Below are 25,993 nucleotides of genomic sequence, written 5' to 3'. Positions count from 1 at the left end.
CAGTGTTGTAATCCACTGCCGTCGCCTCGGACTTGTTGACCATGCTTGCAGAATCGGCTCCAGCATTTCTCCGTGGATCGAGGTCATGTTGCATCGATATCGAGACCCACATATAACGCAGGCAAGAATGCGAGAACGCTTTAGCCTTGAGCGCGACTGTCCTCGTTCGGGGGCCATTCGGCCGCCGTCTGGGTCGGTGCTTCGCTGTCAGCAGGCCCGACCCATGCGGCCAGCAGAGCTCCGCGGCTGCATATCAACTGATCCTAACCAGGGCCTGATACTCGTAAACTTGCGAAAAGTCGCCAATGTCCAAAGATATGTGAGCTCATGATACAGACCTGCATCGCGCCAAACGCCTTTCCATCGTGCTCATGAACGCGACTCGCAAAATTCCAGACCCGATCCCATCACCTCTTCCTTTGCGCGCCCTTGAACAGTATCCCGCCGACCACTCCAGCCGCGACCGCCAGTCCACCGACTATTGCCACACCCATCAAGCCCTCCTTCGCGACCTTCTCGTCTATCAGTTGGCTTAGACTTTGCGCCTGCAGGTTGCCTTGCTCGATATCCAGCAGGCTGTCGTTGTACCGTCGTGCCTCAGCATAGTTTCCAAGCTTGTAGTTCCCCAGCGCCAGGTAGTATAGACACTCTCTTCTTCGGTCGGGGCTTTGGCGGAATATGTCGGAGAGGAGGCGCACGCCTTCCTGTTGCTCGATTCGGGAGGTGGATTTTATGAGGCCCTGTGAGTAAGTTCAGTCAACGCGGTCGCTTCGTGATGGTCTTCAACCAGGCACATACCCAAGCATAGTTGAACTTGGTCTGCAGCGAGACGTATTCGCCTTCTTTCTCGTACTGTGAGCGCAAGACTTGAAGCTCAGCGGGTTTGAGGGGGCTCTCAGCATCAGCGGCGTCTGGAAGCCAGGACATGTCAGCGATTGATATGAAGGTGTTGCAGGTTGTTGAAGCTTACACGGTAAGTATTCGTTAGCCATGATGTTGTGTTTGGTGTGGTACGTTTGCGAGTTGTTCTTTGGTGCCGCCTGCTGCCAGCTTCACATGCGTCGTCGTCACAGGGTGCGTGGCGGATAGAGTTGTGGCGGTGCAAATCGGGCCGAACGTTGCTGTGTTGACGTGAATGTCAACATTGAACTTCGAAGACACTTTCACAACCACTTCGAAATATCTGCCTGATCGCAACACGAACCAAATCCTCGACACAACACCGCAAAGATGCTATTCGATGAAGATCCCGTCAATGTACGCTTCTCTCGACATTCACAGCAATTACGCATGCTAACACCGCCAGATCATGGCTGAAGCCACAAACAGATTCCACACCGCACCCGACAAAGACTCTCTCAGTCGCGTCACCGAATCACTACACCTCCTCGCCAGCGCTCGCCAGCAACGAATCGATGACCAAGCTTCAGTCCTCAGTGCTCTGAGCCGACGGCTTAACAACCTCAAAAGCCAGCACTCCTATGAAGAAGAACGACACGATGCCGGCAAACACGCGGCAGAGATGCTCAAAATGGACACGGAGAAGTTTCGCATCGCAAAGGGCGTCAACGATGCTGAGATTGAGAGCGAGCGGTTGAGTGGAGAGTTGGCGGCACTGAAGCAGCAATTGCAGACCTTGGAGAAAGAGGGCGTTGAAGGTGGCGCGAGAGGAGGAAGGAACGAGGAGCAGCAGGACGCGACGGTGCTGAAGCTTTCATTTTACCGGAGTCTGGGGATCGATATCAGCCAGGATGCGAGCACTGGTGAGTACAACCGTGCCGTGATCAGGAACTCAACCCGAGGCGACGTCAACGTGGTAAATGTGGATGGGACCATGGGCACGAGCTTTTACTCGAATATGTTTTGGAACAGCTTGTGATTGGACGGCGCAGTGAAGCGGCAAAGATGGAACTGGATGATGATACCCGCCAACTCTTGCAGCACAACAAAATCACGACAGATGCATGACTTCTGGACGGATAGGAACGCGCGGCCACTTGATCGCCAAGCTCGATACGTGCTCTCATGGACCAGAGACTGGGATATGACATATCATAAGCAATAGCACTCGCTTGAAAGCGGAGGGACATCAATAGGAGATGAGCCATTCTCAACCAAGGAATTGGGAACTCACTCCTGAGACACCAGTGACTTCCCGTGGAAGGCAGCTGAACGGAACTTTACCGTCGACTGGAGGTAGACTGAGGTTGGAGGCAAGAGGGTTGACATGAATCAATGTCACGTCGACTGGACGGTGCCAGCAGCACTCGATAGGATGACTTGAACCTTCATATGACTATGGGAGATGCTGAAGACAGCAGGCGAACAACTGCAGCGGTTCTTAGCCGCGTGAGACAACGCCTTCTGATCCGCGAATGAGTGCTCAGAAGGAGTGCCTAATGAAAGTTCAGAGCGGACGCTATTGCACCTTGCAAGACCAATCGACTTGACTGCACAAGCAGCACTATTGCTGCTCCTACTTCGTTGCCTCACATACGACTACAAACGACTACATATGAACACAGATTATCAGCACCTTCCATACTTGTTACTATTGTTGAAGTTGCTGATGGCTTCACTGCCTAAGCCTACACTGCCTAAGGTACGTCTACACTGCCGACGCGTTGCATGTCTGCTGCTTCGACTGTTTCGCCCATGGCTGAGGCCCTCGCTCCACGATCTTCATCCGTCGTGATCGAATTGCTGTGTGAACTCCAGCTGCGCACGACGTTTTGCTAGTCTTCAAAGATCTCTACGCACCGGGATGATGCATGGCATGACGAAGACGGCGTGAGCGAGGTGGAGTCTCCCAGACTTCTCCTCCACATCCCCGCAATGTGTTCCAGCGCGGCGGACCCCAACAAACATCCCAGTCGGCCCCATCTCGGACTTGGCAGAAGTCAAATGTTCTCACAACGCATCAAGAACGAAGAACCACGAGACTTGGCAGCACTAGCAACGACGTCACGTCTGCATCGCTAGCACCAAGAAGCAACGATCCCACGACGATGCGGACCCGATTCGTGCGGCCTACCATTACAGCGCCGCCGTGCTGGCCTCAATAGCGGCATCACTGTCCTTTTCGAGCCAATTCGCCGGCCGTGATACCCGATGGCTCTGCCATTGCTCAGCAATGTCTCGTGGCATAAGGACCTTTGGCTGTCCACCGCCAATGTCTCTTTCCTTGATTCAAATTTCACTTACGAGCCGTTCGCCATGATCTCTCAGCTTTTCGTGGGAGCTGCTTTGGCGGTGACTGCCTCCTCAAGAGCATTGAGTGTCAGACAATCCTCCTCCGATGTCTCGCCAGGATACTCCGCTAGCAATGTCGAGATGACCGCATTTGGTCTGACGGCAGACTTGACTCTTGCTGGTCCAGCGACCAACACTTACGGCAACGATATCGAGAACCTCAAGCTGACTGTGAATTACGATACTGGTTAGTTCACGATGGCGTTGACAGCCAAAGTCAGCCTCGTACTGATCGAGAACAGAGAAAAGGCTACACGTGAAGATCGAGGATGCTCCAACGATTGCTTACCAGGTTCCCATCTCCGTCTTTCCAACTCCGGACAACTCCAGCTCGGTCTCAGCCGATGCTTCGGAATTGAACTTCACATGGGAAGAGTCTCCTTTCAGCTTCCGCGTGATTCGCAAGGCCAACTCGGACATCCTGTTCGACTCCTCCGCTTCGGAACTTGTGTTCCAGGACCAGTACCTCCGCCTTCGCACTGCGCTGCCAGCGAATCCTAACTTGTACGGTTTGGGAGAGCACACGGATCCATTCCGATTGAACGCCACGAATTATACCCGAACCATGTGGTCCCGCGACAGTTACGGTGTTCCTCCGGGTACGAACTTGTACGGCAACCACCCGATCTACTTCGACCACAGAGGCGCCAACGGAACGCATGGTGTGTTCCTGCTTTCTAGTTCCGGCATGGATGTCAAGATCAATCAGAGTGAGACCGGAGAGCAATACTTGGAGTACAACCTCATGTCTGGCGTGCTCGACTTGTATTTCATGGCCGGTCCAACTCCCACAGAAGTCTCAAAACAATACGCTGAAATTGCGGGTCTGCCAGCAATGATGCCATACTGGGGATTCGGTCTTCATCAGTGCAGGTTCGTGGACTCATCGCAGTACTAGAGTGAATCAATGCTAACAGACTCAAGATACGGATATCGCGACTATCTTGGTGTCGCAGAGGTCGTTGCCAATTACTCGGTTGCTGGCATTCCTCTTGAAACAATGTGGACTGATATCGATGTGAGTATAGTTCAAGGAGAACACGGGCACTCGAGAGTATATCCCAACATCTGCTGACCATCCCTAGTACATGTACGAACGCTACATCATGACGACCGATCCAGACAGTGAGTAGTTTAGATCGGTCTTGTAATGACTCTTGCTAATGTGGAGCAGGATATCCCATTGCACGAGTCCGAGACATTGTTGATTATCTTCACGACCACGATCAACACTACGTCGTCATGGTCGATCCGGCGGTAAGATCTGTCGAAGTGAGAGGCTCTCAACAACGACAACTGACGACGGAATGTACAGGTGGCATACCAGGAACAGAAGTTCGACAATCTCACATACACCACGTTCACCGATGCTCGCGATGATGGGCTCTTCTTGTATAAGAATGATGACATCTTCAAGGGAGTCGTCTGGCCTGGAGTCACGGCCTTCCCAGTAAGTTCCTCGACGGTAGAAGGTCTCAAAAGCCTTGCATGCCTGGCTGGCTTTGCTGCTCATCTTCAATTCATTCGAGCTTTTGCTAATGGTTCCCTCTTACGTCTAGGACTGGTTCCACCCAAAAACGCAGGACTACTGGACCAACGAGTTCCTACAGTTCTTCAACGCTGACACTGGAGTCGATATTGACGCTCTCGTACGCACAGTCCTGTATCACCAATCTTGACTACTGAACCTTCCACTGACTTCAATGCTTCTCTTCTAGTGGATTGACATGAACGAGGCCGCAAACTTCAATCACTTTGGTGACGATGTGGACAAGACGGCCGCCGAATCCGGCTTTCCGCCTTCCCGACCAGCCCTGAGATCCCAGCCAAGGCAAATACCAGGCTTTCCATCTGAGTTCCAGCCTGGCGCACAGCCTTACCCAGCAGACGACCTCGCTTATGCTCCTCCATGGCTCGCACCAGCGAGCAATCCGAATGATGTCGCCAAGCGTCAAATCACTGGGGAGGCGGCACAACGTCTGGCCAAGCGTCAAGCACCTTCCACGCATTCAGGAGCTTCTATGATCGGATACGCCGACCGAGATCTGCTCGCACCGCCGTACCAGATCAAGAATGCCAACACTCAGCAAGCCCTCGGAGGACTCTCGAACTCTACACTTGATACGGATATCGTGCATTATGACGGACATGTGGAGCTTGATGTTCACAACCTTTATGGCAGCATGATGAGCACAGCATGCCGAACAGCTATGCTAGCTCGTCGACCAGCGAGACGTCCACTAATCATCACCCGCTCGACTTTTGCAGGTGCCGGTACCCAGGTGGGAAAATGGTTGGGCGACAACCTTTCCACATGGGAGCAATATCGTTTCTCGATCGCAGGCATGCTTAACTTTGCCGCTCTCTTCCAAATGCCTATGGTTGGTAGCGACATCTGCGGCTTCGGCGCAAACACCACCGAGACTCTCTGCGCACGATGGGCTACCCTTGGAGCTTTCTACACATTTATGCGCAACCACAACGGTGACACCTCAATCCCGCAGGAGTTCTATTTGTGGGACACCGTGGCCGAAGCCGCTCGCAGCGCGCTCGACATTCGCTACCGTCTGCTCGACTACATTTACACTGCTTTGCACAAGCAGACCAAGACTGGGACACCCGTGGCCAACCCGATGTTCTTCATCTACCCCAACGACACCAACACTTTCGGCACCCAACTTCAGTTCTTCTACGGAGAGTCGATCTTGGTTTCCCCAGTCACAGAGGAGAACTCCACAAGCGTCGACATCTACCTACCTGACGATCGCTTCTATGCGTGGGGTTCGTGGGACGTCGTCGAAGGTAAAGGCGAGGCGGTTACGCTGAATGACATTGGCTTTACCGAAATTCCTCTCCATGTCCGCGGAGGCAGCGTTCTTCCCGTCCGAGCGGGATCTGGCATGACCACAACATCCACTCGCAAGTTCCCCTTCAACATCATCATCGCACCAGGAAGAGACGGAAAAGCGTCGGGCTCGCTATACCTCGACGATGGCGACAGTATCGAGCAGGCTGCTACTTCGGAAATCACTTTCATATTTGAGGACGGCTTGCTCTCTATCGGAGGAACGTTTGGCTATACCGATGAAGAGTTTCGCATCTCTGGAGTTACTCTTCTCGGATGCGAGAGCGCCAGAGGAGCACCGGCGTATCAGCACCACAATGGGAAGAAGAGGGATGCTGAGTCGTGGACCGCGGTCGCTGACGGTGCTTGGTCGGAGGACCTTGGGAAGGGCGTAAGAACTGCGCAATTGGACGAGGTTTTGACGGGTGAGTTCTCCATGCACTTATAGAGCATTGTGGGATGAGGAACGAGATCATGAATGTGTGTGTATAGAAGAACAGTATCAGAATAGCATTTCCCACATTGGAACTAGCCATGTGCAGGCCTCGGAGGCAGGTCCGGTAGGGTGTTTGCGTGCATCGACCGATCTAGAGCCTGACGTCAGATTGGTGCGGCTGATCACCTGCCACGCGCCTTGCTTCCCACATGCGCATCATCAAATCGAATCCACTCTCCAAGGCTGGGCAGGAATCGAAGAGACTGGAAGTCTCCGACGGCCGAGAGCCAACCTCACACCGCTACCTCCATACCGCCGAGCACGATCGACATTGTTGCACGGCATAGCGGGATGAAGACATGACTGCCTCTGAGCCTGCAGTGTCCGCTGCAGCAACACAGGACGCCACTACTACCAAGCCACTGCTCCCCGGCATCGACAAGGACTGTCGACTAGGCCCTTTGATTGGATGGCCGGAAGACCTGCGAGCGTACGCCTTGACTATAGCATCTGTACCATACCCGGCAGCTCTGCTTTGGGAGGACGATTTCTTATTACTACACAATGATGCGTGGGAGAACATGGGCGGTATCACCGCGCAAGGCCAGCCGCAGAGGGACTCTTTCTCGAAATCCACCCTGGAGACACTCAGATCTGTGCGCGAAGATGGCATGCCGGAGGAAGTACGAACGCGCGACCTGATCCGCGAGATCACATCCGAGAGCAAGAAGGTGTCCACTTGCATCCTGAGTCCACTGCAGCCCAACGGTATCATGATCCAGCTTTTGCCAAAGCCAAGAATGTATCAGTCCATGCAGATTGGTGGAGGAAGACCGGACAAGGTCGATTATTCAACCGTCATGAACGACGATACCAACGGTGATGGCGACCACACAGACAGTCAAGCTGGTGATAACATCCCAATCGACGAGCATCCATTCTTCCGACGCTTCGCGGAAATGTTGCCTTCTGGACTGGCCATCTTGGATCGCAACGCTCAAGCTATTTTTGTTAATCAGCATTTCTTCGACTTGACGACCCTCCAGCGAGACGACGAAGAATTCACATCTTGGCCTCAAAGTATCCACCCAGAGGACTATGACCGGGTCATGGGAGCCTACAAGAAAGCTTTCCAGTCCCAAGAACAATTGAGAATCGAGTTCCGCGCAAGAGACGAACCGCACCCTTGGAGACTTCTTCTTCTAACGCCCTTGGGCGACGAGAATTTCCAGCACGTGTCTACGCGAGACTCAGGTGGCTTCATTTGCAGCATTGTCGATATCAGCTCAGAAAAGGGCGCCGAGCTTGCAGAGCGCAAAGCCGCGCAGCAGGCACGCGAGCGCAAGGAGCAGCAAGAGCGTTTCATCGACATGATCAGTCACGAGATCCGCAACCCTCTTTCGGCAGTGCTGCATTGCGCAGAAGACATCACCGACGCGATATCAGGCGACAAAACAGAAACCGACATCAGCATGATCCGAGAAGCCGTGGAGACGATACATCTTTGCGTGAAACATCAGAAGAACATTGTCGATGATGTGCTATCGTTTTCCAAGCTCGACGCTTCTCTGCTGTCCCTCGTGCCGACCCCTTCTGAGCCTAGCCGCCAATTACAGGTCACCTTGAAGATGTTCCAGCATGAGTTTCGGAAAGAGCAAATGGGGTTTGAATACACGGTCGACGACTCATATAATTCAGCCGGGGTGAATCGAGTGATGGCTGATATACCGCGGATTGGTCAAGTTCTCATCAACCTTGTCACGAACGCGATCAAGTTCACTCAGCGTAGCAAGGGAGAGAAGAAGTTGACCTGCTCTGTTGGAGCCAGCCTGGAGCGGCCAGATAGCTACCCGCCCAATGTCGTCTTCTTCGAATCCGAGAATTCAGCCTACAGGATCGATGCCACGAACACAAAAGAGTGGGGATCCGGCGAGGCGCTCTATATCATGGTGGCAGTCAAGGACACAGGAATCGGCATCAGTCAGGAAGGCCAGCGACGTTTATTTGAGAGATTTCGACAAGCAACACCGAAGACAGAAGAGGTATATGGAGGCAGCGGCCTCGGACTCAACATCAGCCGTAAAATTTGTCATTTGCACGGTGGCGAAATCGGCGTTAGTAGCAAAGAGGGAGAAGGGAGCACGTTCGGATTCTTTTTCAAAGTCAAGCGGACCGAGGACAATGACGGGGAATCAACGAGCCCGCAAGAGGAGCAGGATGGCATTGAAAGGATCCGCGGGCAAATACACGCCGAGTTGCATAGCCCTGTCTCACCCCATGGAAGAGAGCCCTTTTCGTATACTCCACGCGCGGCAACCAAACCCGAGGGTTCATCATACTTCGAGGAGAGGCCCGCGGAGGAAGAGGTCGATGGTCCCGCGGCGGTGGACTACGAGAAGAACGATTTATATGGCGACGCGGAAAGACCTTCGATCTCGAAAGTGCATCTCTCAGGAGAAAGCAAAGTCTCAGACGACGTAACGGGGAACAAATCTGCGGAGCACCAATTGCCAAGTCGGCCAAAGACACAACGCACAGGCTCTAAGGCGCATGTGCTACTCGTGGAGGACAACGTCATCAACCAGCGAATTGTGTTCAGGAAATTGGAAGCCAAGGGCTTCAACGTTACGACAGCAAACAACGGCAAAGAAGCCGTCGATGCTGCGAGGAATGCTCCCAAAGGCTCTTCTGGGGACAAGGGAGCCTTTGATATCATTCTGATGGACCAGGTCGGTGCTGAAGATGTTGCGGTAATCTATGTCCTCGCTAACACTTCGTAGGAGATGCCGATCATGGACGGCAATGCCGCGACGAAAGCCATACGCGAACTCGAGGAGCGCGGTGAAGTGGAACGAGTGCCCATTCTCGGCGTGACAGCAAATGTACGAGGCGCTCAACAGGAGGAGATGCTGAACAACGGCATGGACGATGTCATCTCGAAGCCCTATATGATCGAGGAGATGGTGAGTTGTATCATGTCCATTGTTTTCCCCGCCCGACTGACGAGTACCAGGTCACGAAGATCAATGAAGTCGTAGGCTATGATGCTCGGGAGAAGCCAGATCAGTCTAATGAATAGACGCAAGCTGTTGCAGTCGCTTGTTGCTGAGTCGCTCGTTATGCAGCCTCTCTTGATAGATACCCCCGTATTCATGAAGTTCTGATGTCGACTTTCCATTCTCCTTCAGCGCGACAGGTGCAAGCATAGGACTAGCCACCTCGAGCTAGTCCCAATCGGATGTCAATAACTCAGCAAATTTGAAAGGTCATCATAACATCTGTTATCGACGCTGCTCCAAGAACTTTCGAAGCTGTTGAAGAAATTGGTCCTGTCAAATGCGAAGTCACTTGCATTAGCCACTTATGATCGAGAAAGAAGCGCAACATGGCAGACTCTCTCGTGACATATCTGCGAAGCAGTCTGCCAGAGGAAGTCGCCAGCCAAGCCGAAGCGCATCTGAAACAGCTTGAAGAAGGCGACTACAAAGGCCTTTTGCAAAGCTCAGAGGCGCAAGCACTATTTGGACACGAGGAAGATCCGAAACTTGATACAGTCAAACTCGAACAATTCCAAAGCTGGAGCGACTTCATTTTCCAGCGTCTGGGCAATTTTCTGGCCGATCGATCACACCCGGAAAAGCAGATTGCGGTTTTCTGCATTGGCTATGCTGCCCTGCTGGCTTTCCTACAGTCCAATGTGACTGGACCACCGTTGGACTTCGTTCCGGCGGAGCTCGTTCTGCCAAAGCATGTGATCGAAGACAAGCAGCGCCGACATGATGTCAGGCAAAAGATGCTCGCTGGCTTTACGATCGATGGCATAGCGGCGTACAAGTTGACGCCTAACATTGAACTGTTGTGTTTGGCTGACGCGGTGATGACAACTCCGCCGGTCCTGAAGAATGTCAAGGCGGCGAGATGGGCGAAGATGAGAATTGCTTTCATGCATCAGAGACTGCTGTCAGAGGTATCGTCGACCGTCCAAAACGTTGTTTACGATGATCTTGAAATGCTCGAAGAGGATCTGAACAAGTCGGGCAATGAGCACCTCAGAGCTGAGTTCCTACTGGAGAGAGCGACGATTCACATTCATCACGGACTGGACAAGCTTGCGCGAGCCGATATAGAAAAGGCGAAAAGCACGCTTCATTTCGAGTTCGCTTTGACCGGCCTGATGGGAAAGCGAACCAAGTTTCAGCAGAAAGATACCAGCCAGCTTGTTGTTCTGGCCAAAAGCGCGACGAGTGACGAAACTATCGAGCCGAAGGTCGCACCCACCAAAGCCGTTCAGAATGGCGAGCCCGCCGTGGCCGAGCCAACGAAGCTCGATCTGAACGACGATACCCTCCTTGAATCAATCTCCTTCACCAAGAAGCCTGAAGAATACACCTCGACCGACATAACAGACATGGAATCTATTCCGGCGTCACTGAAAGCTCTAGATCCTGCGAATCAACCGCAGCTACAGCCACTGGACTCCATCATCCTGTTATCGCTGGCATCCTCAATCACGAATACATCGGCACAGGACGGTCTGACGAGAGAGGAGACTGCGCCATATGCGACTCGAGTGTTGGACGGTGGAAGCTCGAATTGGCAAGTCTACACCCAAGCTCTGCTGGTGCGAAGTCGAATCGAAGGCTATCGATCGCGGACGATCGAGCGTGGTCTGCTGCAGCTTCAGGCATTGGTTGATCAAGTCATTGCCGAAACCACTGCGGAAGGATCATCTGGACTGGAGAATGCCACTCAAGAAGTTGCTGCATCCACGTTCTTACCCAAGGCCAAAGAGTCGGAGAGTGCACCTGTGACTGAGCGACTGAAGTACATCTTCCAGCTCGCTTCACCAACTCGATGGGAAATGGAAGCAGAATTGGCCGCTCGATGGGTCCAACTCGGAGGTTTGAGATCAGCTCTGGGCATCTACGAGCGGCTCGAAATGTGGGCTGAAGCAGCGCTGTGCTGGGCAGCCACTGAACGTGAGGACAAAGCCAAGAGACTGGTCAGAAGACAACTCTTCCACACCACAAAAGGAGGACCCGATACTTCAGAGCTCGAGGTCGGCGATGATGAAGAATGGGAGGGACCAGCCCGCGATCCTCCACCACTGGATGCTCCACGCTTGTATTGCATTCTAGGTGACATTGATCAGTCCATCGAGATGTATGAGAAAGCATGGGAGGTATCGAAACAACGATATGCTCGAGCTCAGCGTTCGATCGGACGTCACTTCTTTGCGGCCAAAGACTTCGTTCGAGCGGCTGCTGGATACAGCAAGAGTTTGAAGGTCAATCAGCTGAATCACACCAGCTGGTTCGCTCTCGGCTGTGCATTACTCGAGCTGGCAGAATTTCAGAAAGCCGTGGAAGCTTTCTCAAGATGCGTTCAGCTCGAAGAGACCGATGCTGAGGCATGGTCAAACCTCGCCGCAGCGTTACTTCGGATGGATCCTGACGACGTTCCCGCAACTCCAGAAAGCAACAAGGTCAGACTGGACGACGATGAAGACGACATTGTTGCTCCTCCTCAATCCTCCGCCGAACGCCATCTAGCACTTCGCTACGATGCGCTCGAAGCTCTCAAACGCGCCGCATCACTAAAGCGTGAATCGTACCGCATCTGGGAGAACGTCCTCATCGTCGCCGCCTCTCTGCAGCCACCCGACTACACTACCATCCTCTCCGCGCAAAAACGTATCGTCGATTTGCGCGGCCCAACCGATGGCGAGAAATGCATCGACGTCGAGATGGTGCAGATGCTCGTCTCGCACATCATCTCCGAGAACGATACCTACGATCCCAGTCAACCTGGTCTGACACGCATGGTCGTGAGATTTATTGACGAGAGTGTTGTGCCGCTCATCACTGGCTCAAGCGCTTTGTGGCAGCTTGTAGGTAAGCTTGCGCTATGGCGGAACAAGCCTACTACTGCACTAGATGCAGAGGAGAAGGCATGGCGGGCGATCACTAGCCAGCCGGGCTGGGAGACCGAGAGTGAGAAGCGGTGGAACGAGGTTGTTGAAGCGACTGTGCGTTTGTGTGATTCGTACGAGAGCCTGGGTCCCAAAGAGCGTACGGAGGGAATGGGTGACGGAGAGCCAGTGGCCAAGGACTGGAAGTTCAAAGCGAGGAGTGCTGTGAGAGGTATCTTGGGGAGAGGAAAGGATAGCTGGGATGGTACGAATGGATGGGACAGGCTGAAAGCCGTCACGGAAGATCTGAAGGGGTAGACTTAGTCCTCGAGACGAATTCATAATTCTGTCTATATTCGATCTCCTTGTCTGTCGATATGCTCCAAGCATTACTTCTGGGGTGTCTTCCACTCTCCGTTCCGAACCCTCTCGCAAACCTCCTTCAGGGTCTTCGCCGCCCATTCGAAGTCTGCAAGCGTCAAGTATATCTCCGAGCTGAGTCGGACCACGATCTCGTTGTTGTAGACAATCATCGCAATGAAGGTGTTGTACCCATCTGTCAGAGTCTTTGCCATCCATCTGATGCACATTGTCAGTCTAGGCCAGGAAGGAAGTCTCGAAGAACTTACACCACAATCTTGGACGCCGTAGCAGCATCACTTCCAGCAGCCTGCTCGAACAGACCCGTAAGAGGAACATTGACAAGATTGCACTGCCCTAGAGTGCCCTCTTGATTCTCCATCACCTTTGTATCGAAGGCGTCCGCGACGAGCTTTCCACCATCTTTCGCCAATTGCTGACAGTAGGCGAGTATCGCTTCCTCGCCACGCAGATTACCATGAGCGACCTTGCTTCTCCACTTGAGCGCTGCAGGAACGCACATATATGCCGAGAAGTCCAGAGTGCCTGTGAACCCAAACTGAGTGACGAATTCGCTCTCCGCGGAGGGGGGCAAAGGGTTGTTGATCGCGGATGAGCCTCGCGGCACAAAGCCGTGACTGGTCGGTAGCGAAGAACGCATGAGATGCTGGTTCCTGTCTGGGACAAAGAAGACGGCACAGCCGCGAGGTACGAACAGCCATTTGTGGCAATTCGAGACGTAGAAGTCTGGGTCAAGTTCGTTCAAGTCCATTGGGATGTGACCTACAGAGTGGGCGCCATCAATCAAGCTGAGGACATTATGCTCGCGACACAGCTTTGTGAGGCGTTCGAAAGGGACTCTGACACCGGGCAGCGAGACGATGGTGTCGAAGATGGCGACTTTGGGAGTCTTGCCTTCCGCTTTGATTCTCTGGACCGTCTTCTCAAACGCAGCACACAGGTCGTCGTCGGAGCAAGGGTAGGTGTACTCCACTTGTCGGGCTTCGGCTGGTGTCGTCTCGAGGATGTACTCCACAGACTTCTGACAAGCGCCATAGATGGTTGCGAAGTAGATGATCACCTCGCCGGGCTGAAAGACCAAATTTCTCAGCACAGCGTTGACTCCAGTCGTTGCATTTGGAACAAAGACGCAGGCTTCCACAGGAGCGTTCAAGTATTCTGCGATCGCAGTTCGGGACTCGTTGATACGTTGAGGAAGCTCATAGCGGAGAAACCAGTCGGGTCGAGATTCGCATTGGTCCTGGAAGTGCCGGAAGACGGTCTTGATTGCTTTCGGATAGGTGCCGAAAGAGCCTTCATAATGTCAATGGGATGTGCTCAGACGTAACTTTCAAGTGAATATTGACCGTGGTTCAAGTTGCGATGCTGTGGGTCAAAGAGGAAATGTTTTGCTGCGTCTTCTCCACAATTGATGACTTCGATACTGTCGACATCGGAGAATTGATCATGCTTGGCTTCCGCTGGACGAAGGGCATAGGTGCCATTGGTTGTTCCAGTCATTGTGAGTATAATGAAGTTCAAGTTTACAGTGAAAGCACGAAAGTGTTAAAGTATTGCTGTTGATGTAGAGGGGCGTGCTTGGCAGTGACTCGATTGAGGTCTGACTCCGTTGCTTGAATCTTTCACCTGCACTCGATAAGATAACACGTTTCACGTGAGGTGAAGATGTATTTGAGCCATCAATGCGTAATTAGCTTGCACCTTCTTGTCACTGCAGATAGCTCTGGTGACTACTGGGGTGATTCCGACCACTTGACCTTACTTCGGACAATAGCTCTGCACCCAACCTAGCCCCAGTGGAGCTTGTCCATCCTCTGGTAGTAATTCGCATCCGTCTCGCCCTCGAATCTGGGCGTGTCCACCGCAGCCTTCCAAGTTCCCAGGTCGCTCCGCGCACCTTCGTTGCTCTCAGCAACAACAGCAGATCTAGTCGTACTCTCCCTCGGATTCAAACCCGTCCCAATCCGCTTCACCCTTCCTCCGACCTCAGCATGCTTCGTATCATAGACCACCAGCCACTATCCCGCTGGGTCATGAACAGGCAGCTTAAGATCAGGGTCCTTCTCATTCAAGGATTCAGCGAACAGAACTCGAGCATACGCGGGATTCCAAGCAAAGACAGTCTTGCCATCGGCATCTCTTCTCTCAGCAATGGCGTCGACTTCATCGATGTAATAATGGCCTTTCGGGTCGTCTGACACCAGTCTCTCGAGTTGCTGTTTGATATGTCTGGCGCTTTCGATGTCGTATCTGAGGTCGATGAAGTAGATCGCGTTTTGGGCGCAGGCTGCCGCGTCTGAATGTTGAAAAACATCGGTCAGCGATGTTGTCCATTCTCGGTTCATAATCCGCAATTGTACGCACACGGCGTATCAGGCGACAGCACCCTGTTCTCGCCATGCCACATCAGGCCCACTTCGGGCACGTAGCTAGCCATGAGAGCATCGTCCAGGACTGGCGTGCCACGGCACAGTTTGGGACAAGTCGTGAGAGGCCTGCAGCCCATAGTCAGAGTTGCATATCGACTGTGAATCGCAACCTCTTAGGGAATGCTCGCAGGGCGGTCTTGAGGTGTTTCGACGAAGGATCGGGAAGGTTTGGGCGAAGTGAAACCTTTTGTGCAGATCGATGGACATTCGAATAAACATTGAAGGATGCATGCTCGACTGTCGTAACTTCGCTCCTTCGTAGCATCCTGTGAGTAAGGTAAGCTCATAGGTGTCCAGACCTCGAGGTTCGGAGATATGAATCGCCGATGCCAGCATACTCCTGTTATACTCGATGCTCCCGCCCACTGGACTTCTCACCCCAATAATCGATCACGGAGAGACTGGACAGGTGTTGAAATGCTTGCCTCGTTTTGCTCCTTTATACAGTGTGACAAGCGCTGCGCAGAAGTGTAAGATACAAAGTCTTGGCCAGTTCTACTCGCTCCGAAGACACCAGCTCGTCGTACAGTCAACCCAAGGAAAATGCACCGTATGCGCAGTTTACATGTAAGTCGCTCTCGCCTTGAATTTTCTGCACCGTCTATGCTCAAATTGTCGATGATGGAGCGATTTACTCCTTCTTTGGCGGGCTCTGGACCATGCCGGGTCCCTTGTAGTCTGGGTTGCCGATAAAGGTGATTGGCTCGACCTTGTTTTCCTGGAGGATTGAGAATACATGTCAGCATTGGCCTCTTTCGAGCAGCGCTGTTTCTGCTCATCGATATGGTGTGTCTTGATCTTACCCTCAAATACTCGTTGGTCGCCTCTTGCCATTCCTTGTTCATTGTGCTTGGTGCTGGGCGAGCGAACATGCGAGAGGTGAAGAAAATGGCGCCGGCCGCGCCGACACCCATGAGAGTGTAGATGAAGACCTTGGTGCCCTCGCCTGGTGGAGTCTCGGCACGTGGGCCGTGAGGGCCGAATGCAACCCAGTACGCTGTTGCAACAACATGTCAGCCTGCCAGTCTTCGTGTGTTGCCCATGCTGTGGTCAAGTGCATCTTCAATGCCATCCACCCATCGCGTGAATAGCCGGCCTTTCTCCGGCTGGGTTCCCGTTCCACCGCCGTGATCCCTCGTGAAGGATCGTAAAAGGTTGAAAAGGCATTGTATTCTCAAACGTACCGGCCTTCTTCTCCTGCATCGTAAGCTCATTCCAGTCGACCTTCATGCGATCCCGAAGCGACATCCAAAGCTCGGCCTGCTCCTGCGGTGGCATGGCCTCCCATCTCTTCTCAATGTTGGCAAGTGTCGGGTTGGAAATCGCGTGTGCAGATCGAGTCTGCTGGAGTGATGATTGCCGTGCGAAGGGCGCGAAGGTGGCAGCGGCAGTCCGGCCGCTCTGCACTGTGGCAGGGAGCTGGCGGAGCAGCGGCGCGGTGCGGAGCATCCTGGCGACGGCGATTGAGGAGCGGAGAGGATGAGAGTCGTGTCAGAGGGTGATCGAGGGCCGCAATGGAAGCCTGGGCGTGTTCAGGCGCGCGTGGTGAGTACTGCGACGGGGTCTGGCGTGGTATAGATCAATGTGTCGTTGGCTGAAGCAAAGTTGATGCAGCTTGAAGCCATTCGTCTTGGCTTGATTTGGACGATCGTGATTGGTCGGGAAAGGACGTCACCAATATCGAAGCGATCTTTCCCGATGGACCACTTCTCTCCTGACGAGTTCGCCGTGTATCTCTCAACTATTGGAGAAATATACGTCTACTCGATGCGACCAAATACAATCCATGCTCTCTGCTACGGAAATACTCTGTAAGCCCCCGCCCGAAGACCTCGCAGTCATTCACACAGTCAACATCATTTCCGCTGAACCTCGGCAATAATCGGAAACACGCTTTGAAAGCTGTATCATATGCTGTGGCCATGTTCAAAAATGCGCGATCTGTTACTACCTCTATACTGTATCGTTCAGGTCATTCTACTACACAGGCGCAAAGTTTGACTTCTGCCTGAGTCTTTCGCCGTACTTCATGAACAGAAAAGGGACCGGCAGTCCCAGACATGAGAAACCACCCAGAATACTCGCCGCCGGTCCAATGCCCTAAACGGAGAATCAGCATGATGAGTAAGAAGACAAGAAGATAGAACTCACCAGGTTCAAGAACATCGGCCGTGCCGCCAAAGGCAAAGCGCAGCCGAGGATCGATCGCAAGAAAGTGTTCGAAGCGGTGGAGCTAGCAGCATAGGGACCATAAGTGTCGACGAGGTAGTTCAGACACTGCTGGAATATGGTGTTGAAGCCTGCACCGACGAAGCCTGCAATGAAGACTGTCAGCAGTACTCAATGTCGTCCAACACGACTTTACCAACCTAACGCTACGGTAGGCAAACTCCAATGATACCGCGGTGCTGCGGTCCAGCCGAACCAGAACAGGCCGGCGGAGAATAGAACGCCGCCGATGACGACGGGCGGGAGACGAGCTTCAGGCACTGCTCGCCCACCATTCTTTGCCATTGCTTTGCCATACTGAGCCTGGTTCCCGAGGTTGATGCCCACGGCAAGGCATACTCCAACGAAAAGTCCTAGGAAGGGAAGCGTTGACACGACCGGACCGTAGCCACGTTGCTCTCTGAAGACAATCGGCACAACTTGGATGAAAAGGTATAAGATTCCATAAACAAACGACGCATAGGACGCAATCTGTAGGTGCTGGTCAGTACTTAATCATGATCATGGAAGGCTCGCAACTTACACAAGCCACCATTGGCTCTGTGACCAGCATTCGCAACGGACGGGCGAAGTACTTGGTGATGATATTGTTCAGCCTTATGCGCTCCGATTCTTGCGGATGCCAGTATCGATCGTCGCCGGATGTCTTGCGCATCTGTCGAGCTTTGCGCTTGAGAAGGCAAGGTCCATAGATTTCCGGAAGTGTAAAGAAGGCAACGCTGACGATCACGCCGACGAAGATGGATTCGACCCATTCCGTCCAGCGCCAGCCGAGAGAAGGATTGTTAATGATGGCGCTGCCGATGACGGGTCCTAAAGTCGGACCTCCGACGACCATCACAGCGTAGAACGTGACTGCGATGCCTCGTGCTCGTGGCGCGTACATATCTCCCAGAGCCGCAGTGACATTGCTGATGGGTGCGGATCCGAACAGACCTGCAAAGAACCTCGTGATGAAGAGACTCTGAGCATTTTGGCTGAGTGCTGAGCCGATGCTGAAGAGACCGAGTCCTACAAGTGCTGGTAGCATACTCCACTTTCGTCCGTATACCTGCATGACCATAAGCGACGGTTCAAGAGGCAAACGACTTGTTTCTTACCTCGCTGATCGGCGCCCACATCATCGGACCTGCGAATCGTGTCAGAATAGGTTGTGTGTACTATCAACAAGAAAACTTACCAAGTGCAAACCCGAGCACATATAAACTGACAGTCAACACGGCGACTTCTTGAGAGATGTTGAACTCCTCGACAATCTCATCGGATCCTGGAGAGATGATCGAGCTTCCGACTGATCCAGCGAGTCTGCTGGCATTCAGTACATATAAACGGCCGTCGAAAGTATAGGCAAAGACACTCACGCGAGGAAACCAAGCAGTGCTGTTATCCATGCTTTGTAGAAATCCGAGAAATTGTGGGGATCGTCGGGGTCACCTTGCCCAAATGATACTCGAAATGCTTCGTCTTTGCCATCAGGGGCGTCCGTGGCTGTCCGCTCTCGTGGCTTGGGCTCAGTGCTGTTTTCTGTATTGTCTTCTGTATTGTCTTCTGTTGCTTGATTGTCATCTCGACTGCGCTCGTCGTCCGATTTCTCCATCATTGCGTCAGAGTCTGTAGCCGAATTGGGTCTGAACGCCATTTCATCACACTGCCAACATGGTAAATTCTACGAGGACAGGACATGACCGGGTAGGTGGCGCCTGTGTATATATCAAAGGAGCGGACATTGCTACGGAGGTAAGGCTGCCCGGCAATCGGCACCACCGCGTGGGATGGCATGTTTCTGTTTTCGCTGCCGGGAAATGTCTTTTGCAGCCGTTGTCGGCGGCCACGACGAGTGACGTACACGTCACAGCTGTCGCCATTCGCCTCGTCGATTGACCGAGCAGAAAGTATACTTTACCAAAGTACCTAGGTACAGGTACAGCTGTCCGTCCACGTGCTGTTCCCTAACTCTTTCTCAACTCGCTTCAACCTTGCAAAACCGATAAGAACGAACAATACCTGCCGTGTGATCCGAGTGAGCAGCGGTACTTAATCCACGTGAAAGCGTCCTAGCCGAGCGGTGAAGCAAATCCTGCTGTGCGCTCTCGCATCACTCACAAAACGCCGGCATGTCTCCAGAGAATCCGACACGCACACCATCACAAGACTTTCGTTAGCGGTGAGATGAGGCTGGCGGAGAGAAGTGATGCTGAGGTGGACGACATCCGTGCCCGCGAGCTTAGTCAGCACATACATCCTTGTCGCGACTGCTTCGCGTATCTTTAACCTCATAGAGCGACTTCCATGTCGACAGTGAGATCGCACTCACCTTCACAGCTCATGCATTCAACGTCGATACACGACATCAATCACAACCGACTCATGTGCTTACACTATGGGCATCAACGGGTACCACAGCTTCATCCCCGAGACATCATCCAGAAACTAACAGTTCACTTGCAGGTTGTGGGATGTGCTGGGTGAAGGGGAGATATGGCACATTGCTGATTATGCCGCCGCGCACTTCAAGGAGCACAAACGGCCGCTTCGAATCGCTGTCGACGAAGCCACATGGCGATTCACGAATCTGACACCGGAGCAGACTGAACGAATTCGTGAAGGAGAACCCGCTGCAAACCCTCAAGAAAAGGTCATCCTCTGGCGTATCCTCCGACAATGGCGACTCAACATCCAATACCTCTTTGTGACCGATGGTATGAAGAAGCCATGGAAGGCAGGGCGTCACGGCAAGGGGCCTGGAGGCGGTAAAATGGACGAGCAGTGCATTAAACTTCTGCATCAAATGTTCGACCTCTTGAAGGTGCATTATCACCGAGCACCTGGTGAAGGCGAGGCAGAGTGCGCCCGTCTGCAACAGCTGGGCATCGTCGACGTTGTCTGGAGTGACGATTGCGACGCTTTCATGTTCGGATGCACGACTCTGATCAAGCAACACAAAGTCGGACAAAAACGAGTCGAAGACCACATCCGAGTCTACAAGGCCTCGACGATCTTGGAGCAACTCGACATGGATGCAGACAGTCTTGTTCTCTTCGCATTGCTATCCGGTGGAGACTACGATGAGACAGGACTTCGAGGCTGCGGACCACAGTTGGCGAAAGTCATGGCCAAGAAGTCACTCGGGCTTGCAACGCAAGCAAAACACATGCCAAAGGAAGATCTTCCAAGATGGCGGGCTGCTCTCTCGTAAGTCTGCGCTTGGAGTCTTGAGCTTCAACGGGATGGAACTTGCTCTTTGTCTAACCGATCGCAGTGAGGCTTTGCGAGCAGCAGGCAAGGGGATGGAGATTCCTCCTACATTTCCCAAAATCAAAGCGCTCGAGGGCTACCGAGCGCCTTCAGTCTCAACAGATGAACAGTGCCACAATCTGAGGGCTTTGCGTCGCGGATGGGACTTACAAATCGATCAGCCAAAGCTACGAATCGAGCTTCGACACAGGTATGTGGACGGCCTTCATATCTAAAATGCAAAGTACAGCTTCAAGTTTCTTGACAACTGATTTACGGCACGCCACAGGTACAATTTCTCCACACGCGAATATCTCAAACACCTAGCACCGGCATTCCTCGCTCAAAAGCTAGCACGCACGAGCTCTACACAGGGACGCGAGGAGAACCTCAGTTTCGGAGTCGAACTTAAGCCGGTTCGACACAACAAGAATGTCGACCCCAACGGTCCTGGGAAGTGCGAAGTCAGAATCATGATTTCGGCCGCCGATCTCGTGGAAGTCGATCTGTCGGCGCAGCCACCCGAAGAGGACTGGACCAAGTTTGCAGCCAAGGACGGCACGCCATACAGTCCGCACGAGAAGATCGAGTGCTACATACTGGATTGTCTGCTGCGCAACGGCCTTCCCGAGCGCGTGTTTGATGCGCCTGCTGAATCACCAAAGCGAAAGTCGAAATCAAGCGCTGCGGCAAAAGCTTCGCAGGATGCTTCTCAAGACGCACCGGCCTCATCTCTGGACCAAGCGGTGTCCGCTGGTAGCGATTTGTCTGATGATCCACAGCCTGCTGTGAATCTCAAGAAGAGGTCCACAGCGCCAAAAGACAGCTCCGGTGCGGCGAAGCCACCAAAGAAGAAGCGGAAGTCTGAGGAGGTTATTGAAGAACCATCGAGCCCGCCTCGGCCGGTATTCAGAAGACCGGACATGCCGACCTTCGCGAAGCCGGCTGCGAAGCCGACTGCGAAGCCGACTGCGAAGATTGTTGACCTCTGCGACGATGACAGCGACGAACCAACGTCGGCCTGGTCCAGCCAGAGAACGGCCGAAGATTTCATGCCGCGAGCGATGCAAACACAGGCCGCTCCAGGGGCACTGTCAATACAAATGAGCTCGTCACAACCACACACTCGCTTCGAAGTCCAAGTGTCGCAAGAGCCTCCTGTTGCTAAACATCGCTCGCCAGAGACAGCAACGCAACGCGCGTCATCGATACGATGGCCAGACAGTACGTCTTTGGATTCTACATCATCGAGGACGATGGATCTCATACCGGGGCAAAGCATCGCCCCAGCGACTATTCGCGAATTACGTCTATCGAATTTGCTTCGAAACCAGGCTGTTGTACCAGAATCCTTGCCCGAAAGCATTGGGATGCCCCCGAGCCAAGATCGCGAAGACTCTAAGTCGCGACGACATGTGGAAGTCATCGATCTGACTTGAACGGATCCAGGAACAGGAGTTTGCGATAGCAGCTCTAATTCTGAAGCACTATTGCGTCACTACGAAACAGCTTCATCATCGGATTCTCCTTCCAATTTACGTCAGGAAAAGTTTCATCGATGTTCTCTCAATCACAAAATGACGTCTCCCGGTGGACGACCCCGTCTCAGCCAAGATTGGAGTGGTCCCTTGTTATTTCGCCCCTGAATTCTTAGCAGGAGATGCATTATTAGTCAGGTACAGGGCTATCCCACACGAGTCGCACGCCCTCACAGCCACCCGATCCGTGCGATTTTGATGTTTTGCCTATGCCACGCAATGCAACACTGCCTTGGATGCTGTCGGTTTGAACTTGTCTTGGAAAAATATGGAACCCAGGAGCATGCTTCATAAAGAGGCTGACAGCGCCCCAAATCTTGTCTTGACTTCTCCAACAACCACGCATTCGCCAAAACAACCTTTCACAAGCACCACTTTCACCGGCTTCAATAATCCCTACGAGCACTCGAATTTTCCAACGAACATATTCCCAATCAGCCGATCAGTCACTCAACCATCAACATGCGCGTCACCACCTTCATGATCGCTGGTCTCAGTGCCTTCGCCGTTGCCCAAGATCAGGGTGGCTCGGGATCTGGCTCGGGATCTGGCTCAGGGACCGGCTCCGGTGAGGGCCAGGCCAACGGTGCTGCCAACGGCGGTGCGGCCAACGGTGACGTCTCGGGCTCGGCCAGCGGTGACCTCTCGGGCCAAGTCAATGGCGTCCTGGGCCAAGCATCTCAGGCGCTTTCCAACCTCGCCCCAGGTCAGACCGCCGAGAACACGGGCGTCGCTCAGACCGCCACAGCCACTATGGTAAGCCCTTTCAACCTTTGACTCCGAAGACGACCATTGTCAGGCTAACACGTTCCCACAGGGCTCCATGTCGGGAGGCATGACCATGACCTCGGACAGCGCTTCCCTCAGCTCCGCGCAGGCCTCCGCGAGCGGCGAGGTCAGCTCCTTGTCCTCGGAGCTCTCCAGCGCCTCCAGCGACGTTGCCAGCTCCATCTCCTCGAAGATCTCGTCCGTCAAGGCCAGTGCTTCCAAAGCTACCAAGACTGGAACCTCTGAGGCCATGGCACCAACCAACGGACCCATGGTCGCCGCCGCGGCGATTGGTGGTGTCGGTATGGCGGTTTTGGGAATGTTGTAAAAAATGGAGAGCTCGTGGTGGGAACGAGAGATTTGTAACTATTAGCGGAGTGAGCTTGGATACAGTCAGTCATTACGGTGTTGGCAGGAAGCCTTATCCAGGTTGATGAGGCGAAAGCAACGGCGTTGGAAAAGGTGCCGTCGTGATTCCCCAGATTAGGAAAACCGTCAGCGCTTAATAAAGATTGTTGACTCTGGCCATTTCATCACTGTTCTCAAAATCTCGTCTGTCGATCAATCGTTCGCCACTCCACCACTGTTAGTCGAACTCGAGCTGAGTACACTCGACTTCGACATGGCGTCGCTTTCTATACCACGAAGAATTCAACGCCGCCTCGATCTTCTGCATCGTCATCGAGCTGACATCGCCATTGATACGGATCAGCTTATCCTTGTCTACACCCCAGGAGTACCCTGCCGGCGTAACGTACAAATGGATTACAGGCCCGCAGCTTTCGTCATCCTGTGAGATCGACAGAACTTCGCGGTGCGAGCTTGTTTTGTGTGAATCCGCCTTTCGAATCCTGAGTGAGTGGTTCCGGACCAGACCGCTGAGGGCAAGCAGATCGCTACGTTCTTCGGCCGTCTGAGTATCGATCAGCGTAATGTCAAGTCGGTATTTGAATTGCGGTGTATGCTGTCGACTTACTAGTTTCTTTGCATTGCACGGAAGTACCAGCTCGCCGAAATTGGTGAAGATAGTCAAAGATCTTGGAAGAAACCGTCTTAGCAGGATCAATCTGCACATGCTCGGCATTGACAGCTGCTCGGGAGGGATCAGATCCATGTAGTACGTGGCGTCGAAGTCGTCTTTCTGAAAGGCCTTGATGGCGGACATCAACGCATATGCTTCTGAAATTGAGGTTGATTTGGGCGGAAAACACACTCTTGCGGCATCCAGTGTCTTCTGACACCATATTTCCGCCTGAGTGAAGTTGGACATCTCAGTGTACAGTTCCGCCAGAGCCTGGTGAATGGCGATGAAGTCCTTGGGATGTCGAGCTGCACTTTCGACGAAGGTAAGGGCATAATGTAGCGACTCGAGGGCGGTCCTTGGAGAGTCGAGATGGTAGGAGCAAAGTGCATTCAGTCGTACCCGGTCCAGAGAGTCGACTTGTTGTTCGTCCTGCACGGGTAATGTTCTGGCTAGTTCTGAGCTTTGTTGGACGTCCGCACGACATTGGCGGTAGCGTTCCTCAAGAAAAGCCGCCTGTGCAGCCTTGAGGCAATTTCGTGCGAGATGAATATGATGGCTGATTTCAAAATGGCCATCTGGTAGGCGCAGATTGTCAAGCCTTTGCTGGAGATCTGCGGAAGGTGAACGAGGACAGTAAGGTGGAGGAGGTGCCCTGATGCCTCCTGTCTGCCGTTGGACGTGCCAATCAATGACGGGTGACGACTGCAATGAAGCTCCAGCCTGCGGAAACTTCTCTGTAATGTCAAGGTAGTCCACTGTGATAGCCACACTCCTTCGCCATTGCAGATCATCATTCGTCCGTCCGGCAATGACCTCGAGAGCCGAGCCACCGTGTACACTGGCTGAGTAGAGCGCTTCGCCGCAAGAATACGTTTTTCGGCCTCTTCTTAGGATTTGGCTCCCGGTAGAGGCATCTTCAAGCGTCATCTTGCGCCTCTCTGCTCTGAGAGAGGCCAATCGATCCCGGCACTCTCCAAGAAAGAAGAGTTCGACCTTGAGTCTATGATCAACGCGCTTCCGTCCGAGATAGGAGACTTCTCTGTCACATATCAGTAGCAATGGAAGGTCCGATTCCGTTACACTCACATCGAGACCGTCAAAAGGGCCATCTGCAGGGTGGCAGTCTGGGACTTGATCCTATTCCTGGCCTCGGTGATGTCTTTCCGACCGTAAGCACTGTGTTTCCATGTTTCCATAGATCCTTACCATGGGCATCCATATGCAGCGTCAGCGCTTCCAATAAAGGGCCAAGATGAAAGCTGTTGATTTGTGGCAGTTTCGCGAGGGACACTTGGAGCTGCTCAACAGACACCTCACAGTCAGAGACTTGAGCTCGAAGCGACTCCCAAACTCTGCTGCTATCTTCGACCGGCTCCCAGGCTTCAGTGAACGACCGGCGCACAATCCTCCGCAGCCGAGTGCCGACAAGCTGAAAGGCATTGCAGAGTGCACGAACATCTAGTATCAGGCCACATGCCTGCGCCATGTTCCTGAGATTTTACGCATGAGCCCTATGCCTGGAAGAGATGAGGCTCATCAGCGGATCGCAGCTTTCCGTTCTTACAAAAGCGTTGCCAGTTTCATCGTATCGTCGTAGTGTCGCGGCCGCGCTTGAAGCGGATTTTGCTGCCTGTGCGGCAGCGCTTGCTATCTGCTGCAGGCTTTGGTGGGTTCCATGACTGTGTATAATTTGTGATGAGTATGATGAAAGAGCTGTCAGTAATTGAACGCGCATGATACAGCTTATTAGGCGCTTTGATTTCACAGCCACCACGGGTACCGATCGACGGATGAATCACACCAAGTTGAGGCCGCTGCGACAGCCGCTGCTGCGCTTTGTGCCTGAGTCACGAATCTTCGTGGACCATGCTTGGAGGAGGCTTCCATTGCCTATCGATGATGGTTTGCACATTGGGCGTGAGCGTAAAATCGAGTGTCCGGTGATG

General features: G+C 53.1%; 10 protein-coding genes across 10 annotated transcripts; 5 read left to right on the top strand and 5 right to left on the bottom strand.

Moving 5' to 3' along the window:
• Positions 1–407: 407 nt before the first annotated feature.
• Positions 408–927, bottom strand: MYCGRDRAFT_96217 (uncharacterized protein; the record flags this gene model as incomplete). The annotated part of the gene is made up of 2 exons (XM_003848819.1): positions 408–740; positions 799–927. The coding sequence occupies 2 exons, from the start codon at positions 925–927 to the stop codon at positions 408–410; spliced, it is 462 nt and encodes a 153-aa protein (XP_003848867.1).
• A 290-nt stretch (positions 928–1,217) lies between these two features.
• Positions 1,218–1,879, top strand: MYCGRDRAFT_76305 (uncharacterized protein; the record flags this gene model as incomplete). Its single annotated transcript, XM_003849086.1, has 2 exons — positions 1,218–1,257; positions 1,307–1,879. 2 exons carry the CDS (start codon positions 1,231–1,233, stop codon positions 1,877–1,879), a joined length of 600 nt encoding a protein of 199 aa, XP_003849134.1.
• Positions 1,880–3,216: 1,337 nt separating this feature from the next.
• Positions 3,217–6,582, top strand: MgAGL7 (putative alpha-glucosidase; the record flags this gene model as incomplete). The annotated part of the gene is made up of 9 exons (XM_003849087.1): positions 3,217–3,439; positions 3,495–4,125; positions 4,177–4,270; positions 4,338–4,377; positions 4,427–4,518; positions 4,589–4,702; positions 4,812–4,901; positions 4,971–5,202; positions 5,296–6,582. 9 exons carry the CDS (start codon positions 3,217–3,219, stop codon positions 6,543–6,545), a joined length of 2,766 nt encoding a protein of 921 aa, XP_003849135.1.
• A 186-nt stretch (positions 6,583–6,768) lies between these two features.
• HHK12p (histidine kinase) lies at positions 6,769–9,571 on the top strand (the record flags this gene model as incomplete). The annotated part of the gene is made up of 2 exons (XM_003849088.1): positions 6,769–9,262; positions 9,314–9,571. 2 exons carry the CDS (start codon positions 6,893–6,895, stop codon positions 9,569–9,571), a joined length of 2,628 nt encoding a protein of 875 aa, XP_003849136.1.
• A 309-nt stretch (positions 9,572–9,880) lies between these two features.
• MYCGRDRAFT_111035 (uncharacterized protein) lies at positions 9,881–12,762 on the top strand (the record flags this gene model as incomplete). Its single annotated transcript, XM_003849089.1, has 2 exons — positions 9,881–12,427; positions 12,557–12,762. 2 exons carry the CDS (start codon positions 9,919–9,921, stop codon positions 12,760–12,762), a joined length of 2,715 nt encoding a protein of 904 aa, XP_003849137.1.
• A 71-nt stretch (positions 12,763–12,833) lies between these two features.
• MYCGRDRAFT_76295 (uncharacterized protein) lies at positions 12,834–14,325 on the bottom strand (the record flags this gene model as incomplete). Its single annotated transcript, XM_003848818.1, has 3 exons — positions 12,834–13,023; positions 13,074–14,118; positions 14,172–14,325. 3 exons carry the CDS (start codon positions 14,323–14,325, stop codon positions 12,834–12,836), a joined length of 1,389 nt encoding a protein of 462 aa, XP_003848866.1.
• Positions 14,326–15,668: 1,343 nt separating this feature from the next.
• MYCGRDRAFT_76293 (uncharacterized protein) lies at positions 15,669–16,821 on the bottom strand (the record flags this gene model as incomplete). Its single annotated transcript, XM_003848817.1, has 3 exons — positions 15,669–15,972; positions 16,058–16,251; positions 16,439–16,821. The coding sequence occupies 3 exons, from the start codon at positions 16,701–16,703 to the stop codon at positions 15,886–15,888; spliced, it is 546 nt and encodes a 181-aa protein (XP_003848865.1).
• A 413-nt stretch (positions 16,822–17,234) lies between these two features.
• Positions 17,235–19,131, bottom strand: MYCGRDRAFT_76289 (uncharacterized protein; the record flags this gene model as incomplete). The annotated part of the gene is made up of 7 exons (XM_003848816.1): positions 17,235–17,354; positions 17,406–17,569; positions 17,624–17,954; positions 18,007–18,534; positions 18,584–18,612; positions 18,664–18,788; positions 18,845–19,131. 7 exons carry the CDS (start codon positions 19,120–19,122, stop codon positions 17,235–17,237), a joined length of 1,575 nt encoding a protein of 524 aa, XP_003848864.1.
• Positions 19,132–19,863: 732 nt separating this feature from the next.
• MYCGRDRAFT_111032 (uncharacterized protein) lies at positions 19,864–22,937 on the top strand (the record flags this gene model as incomplete). The annotated part of the gene is made up of 5 exons (XM_003849090.1): positions 19,864–19,877; positions 19,932–20,675; positions 20,743–20,928; positions 21,007–21,941; positions 21,997–22,937. The coding sequence occupies 5 exons, from the start codon at positions 19,864–19,866 to the stop codon at positions 22,149–22,151; spliced, it is 2,034 nt and encodes a 677-aa protein (XP_003849138.1).
• Positions 22,938–23,609: 672 nt separating this feature from the next.
• On the bottom strand, positions 23,610–25,934 carry MYCGRDRAFT_96209 (uncharacterized protein; the record flags this gene model as incomplete). The annotated part of the gene is made up of 5 exons (XM_003848815.1): positions 23,610–23,936; positions 24,000–25,084; positions 25,254–25,476; positions 25,612–25,726; positions 25,849–25,934. 5 exons carry the CDS (start codon positions 25,932–25,934, stop codon positions 23,610–23,612), a joined length of 1,836 nt encoding a protein of 611 aa, XP_003848863.1.
• Positions 25,935–25,993: the final 59 nt, after the last annotated feature.

This window comes from Zymoseptoria tritici, chromosome 10 (assembly GCF_000219625.1).
Source record: "Zymoseptoria tritici IPO323 chromosome 10, whole genome shotgun sequence".
In the NCBI taxonomy this organism is placed as follows: Eukaryota; Fungi; Ascomycota; class Dothideomycetes; order Mycosphaerellales; family Mycosphaerellaceae; genus Zymoseptoria; species Zymoseptoria tritici.
Note: the sequence above shows the minus strand (reverse complement) of the source record. Positions and strands in the feature narration are given on the sequence as shown.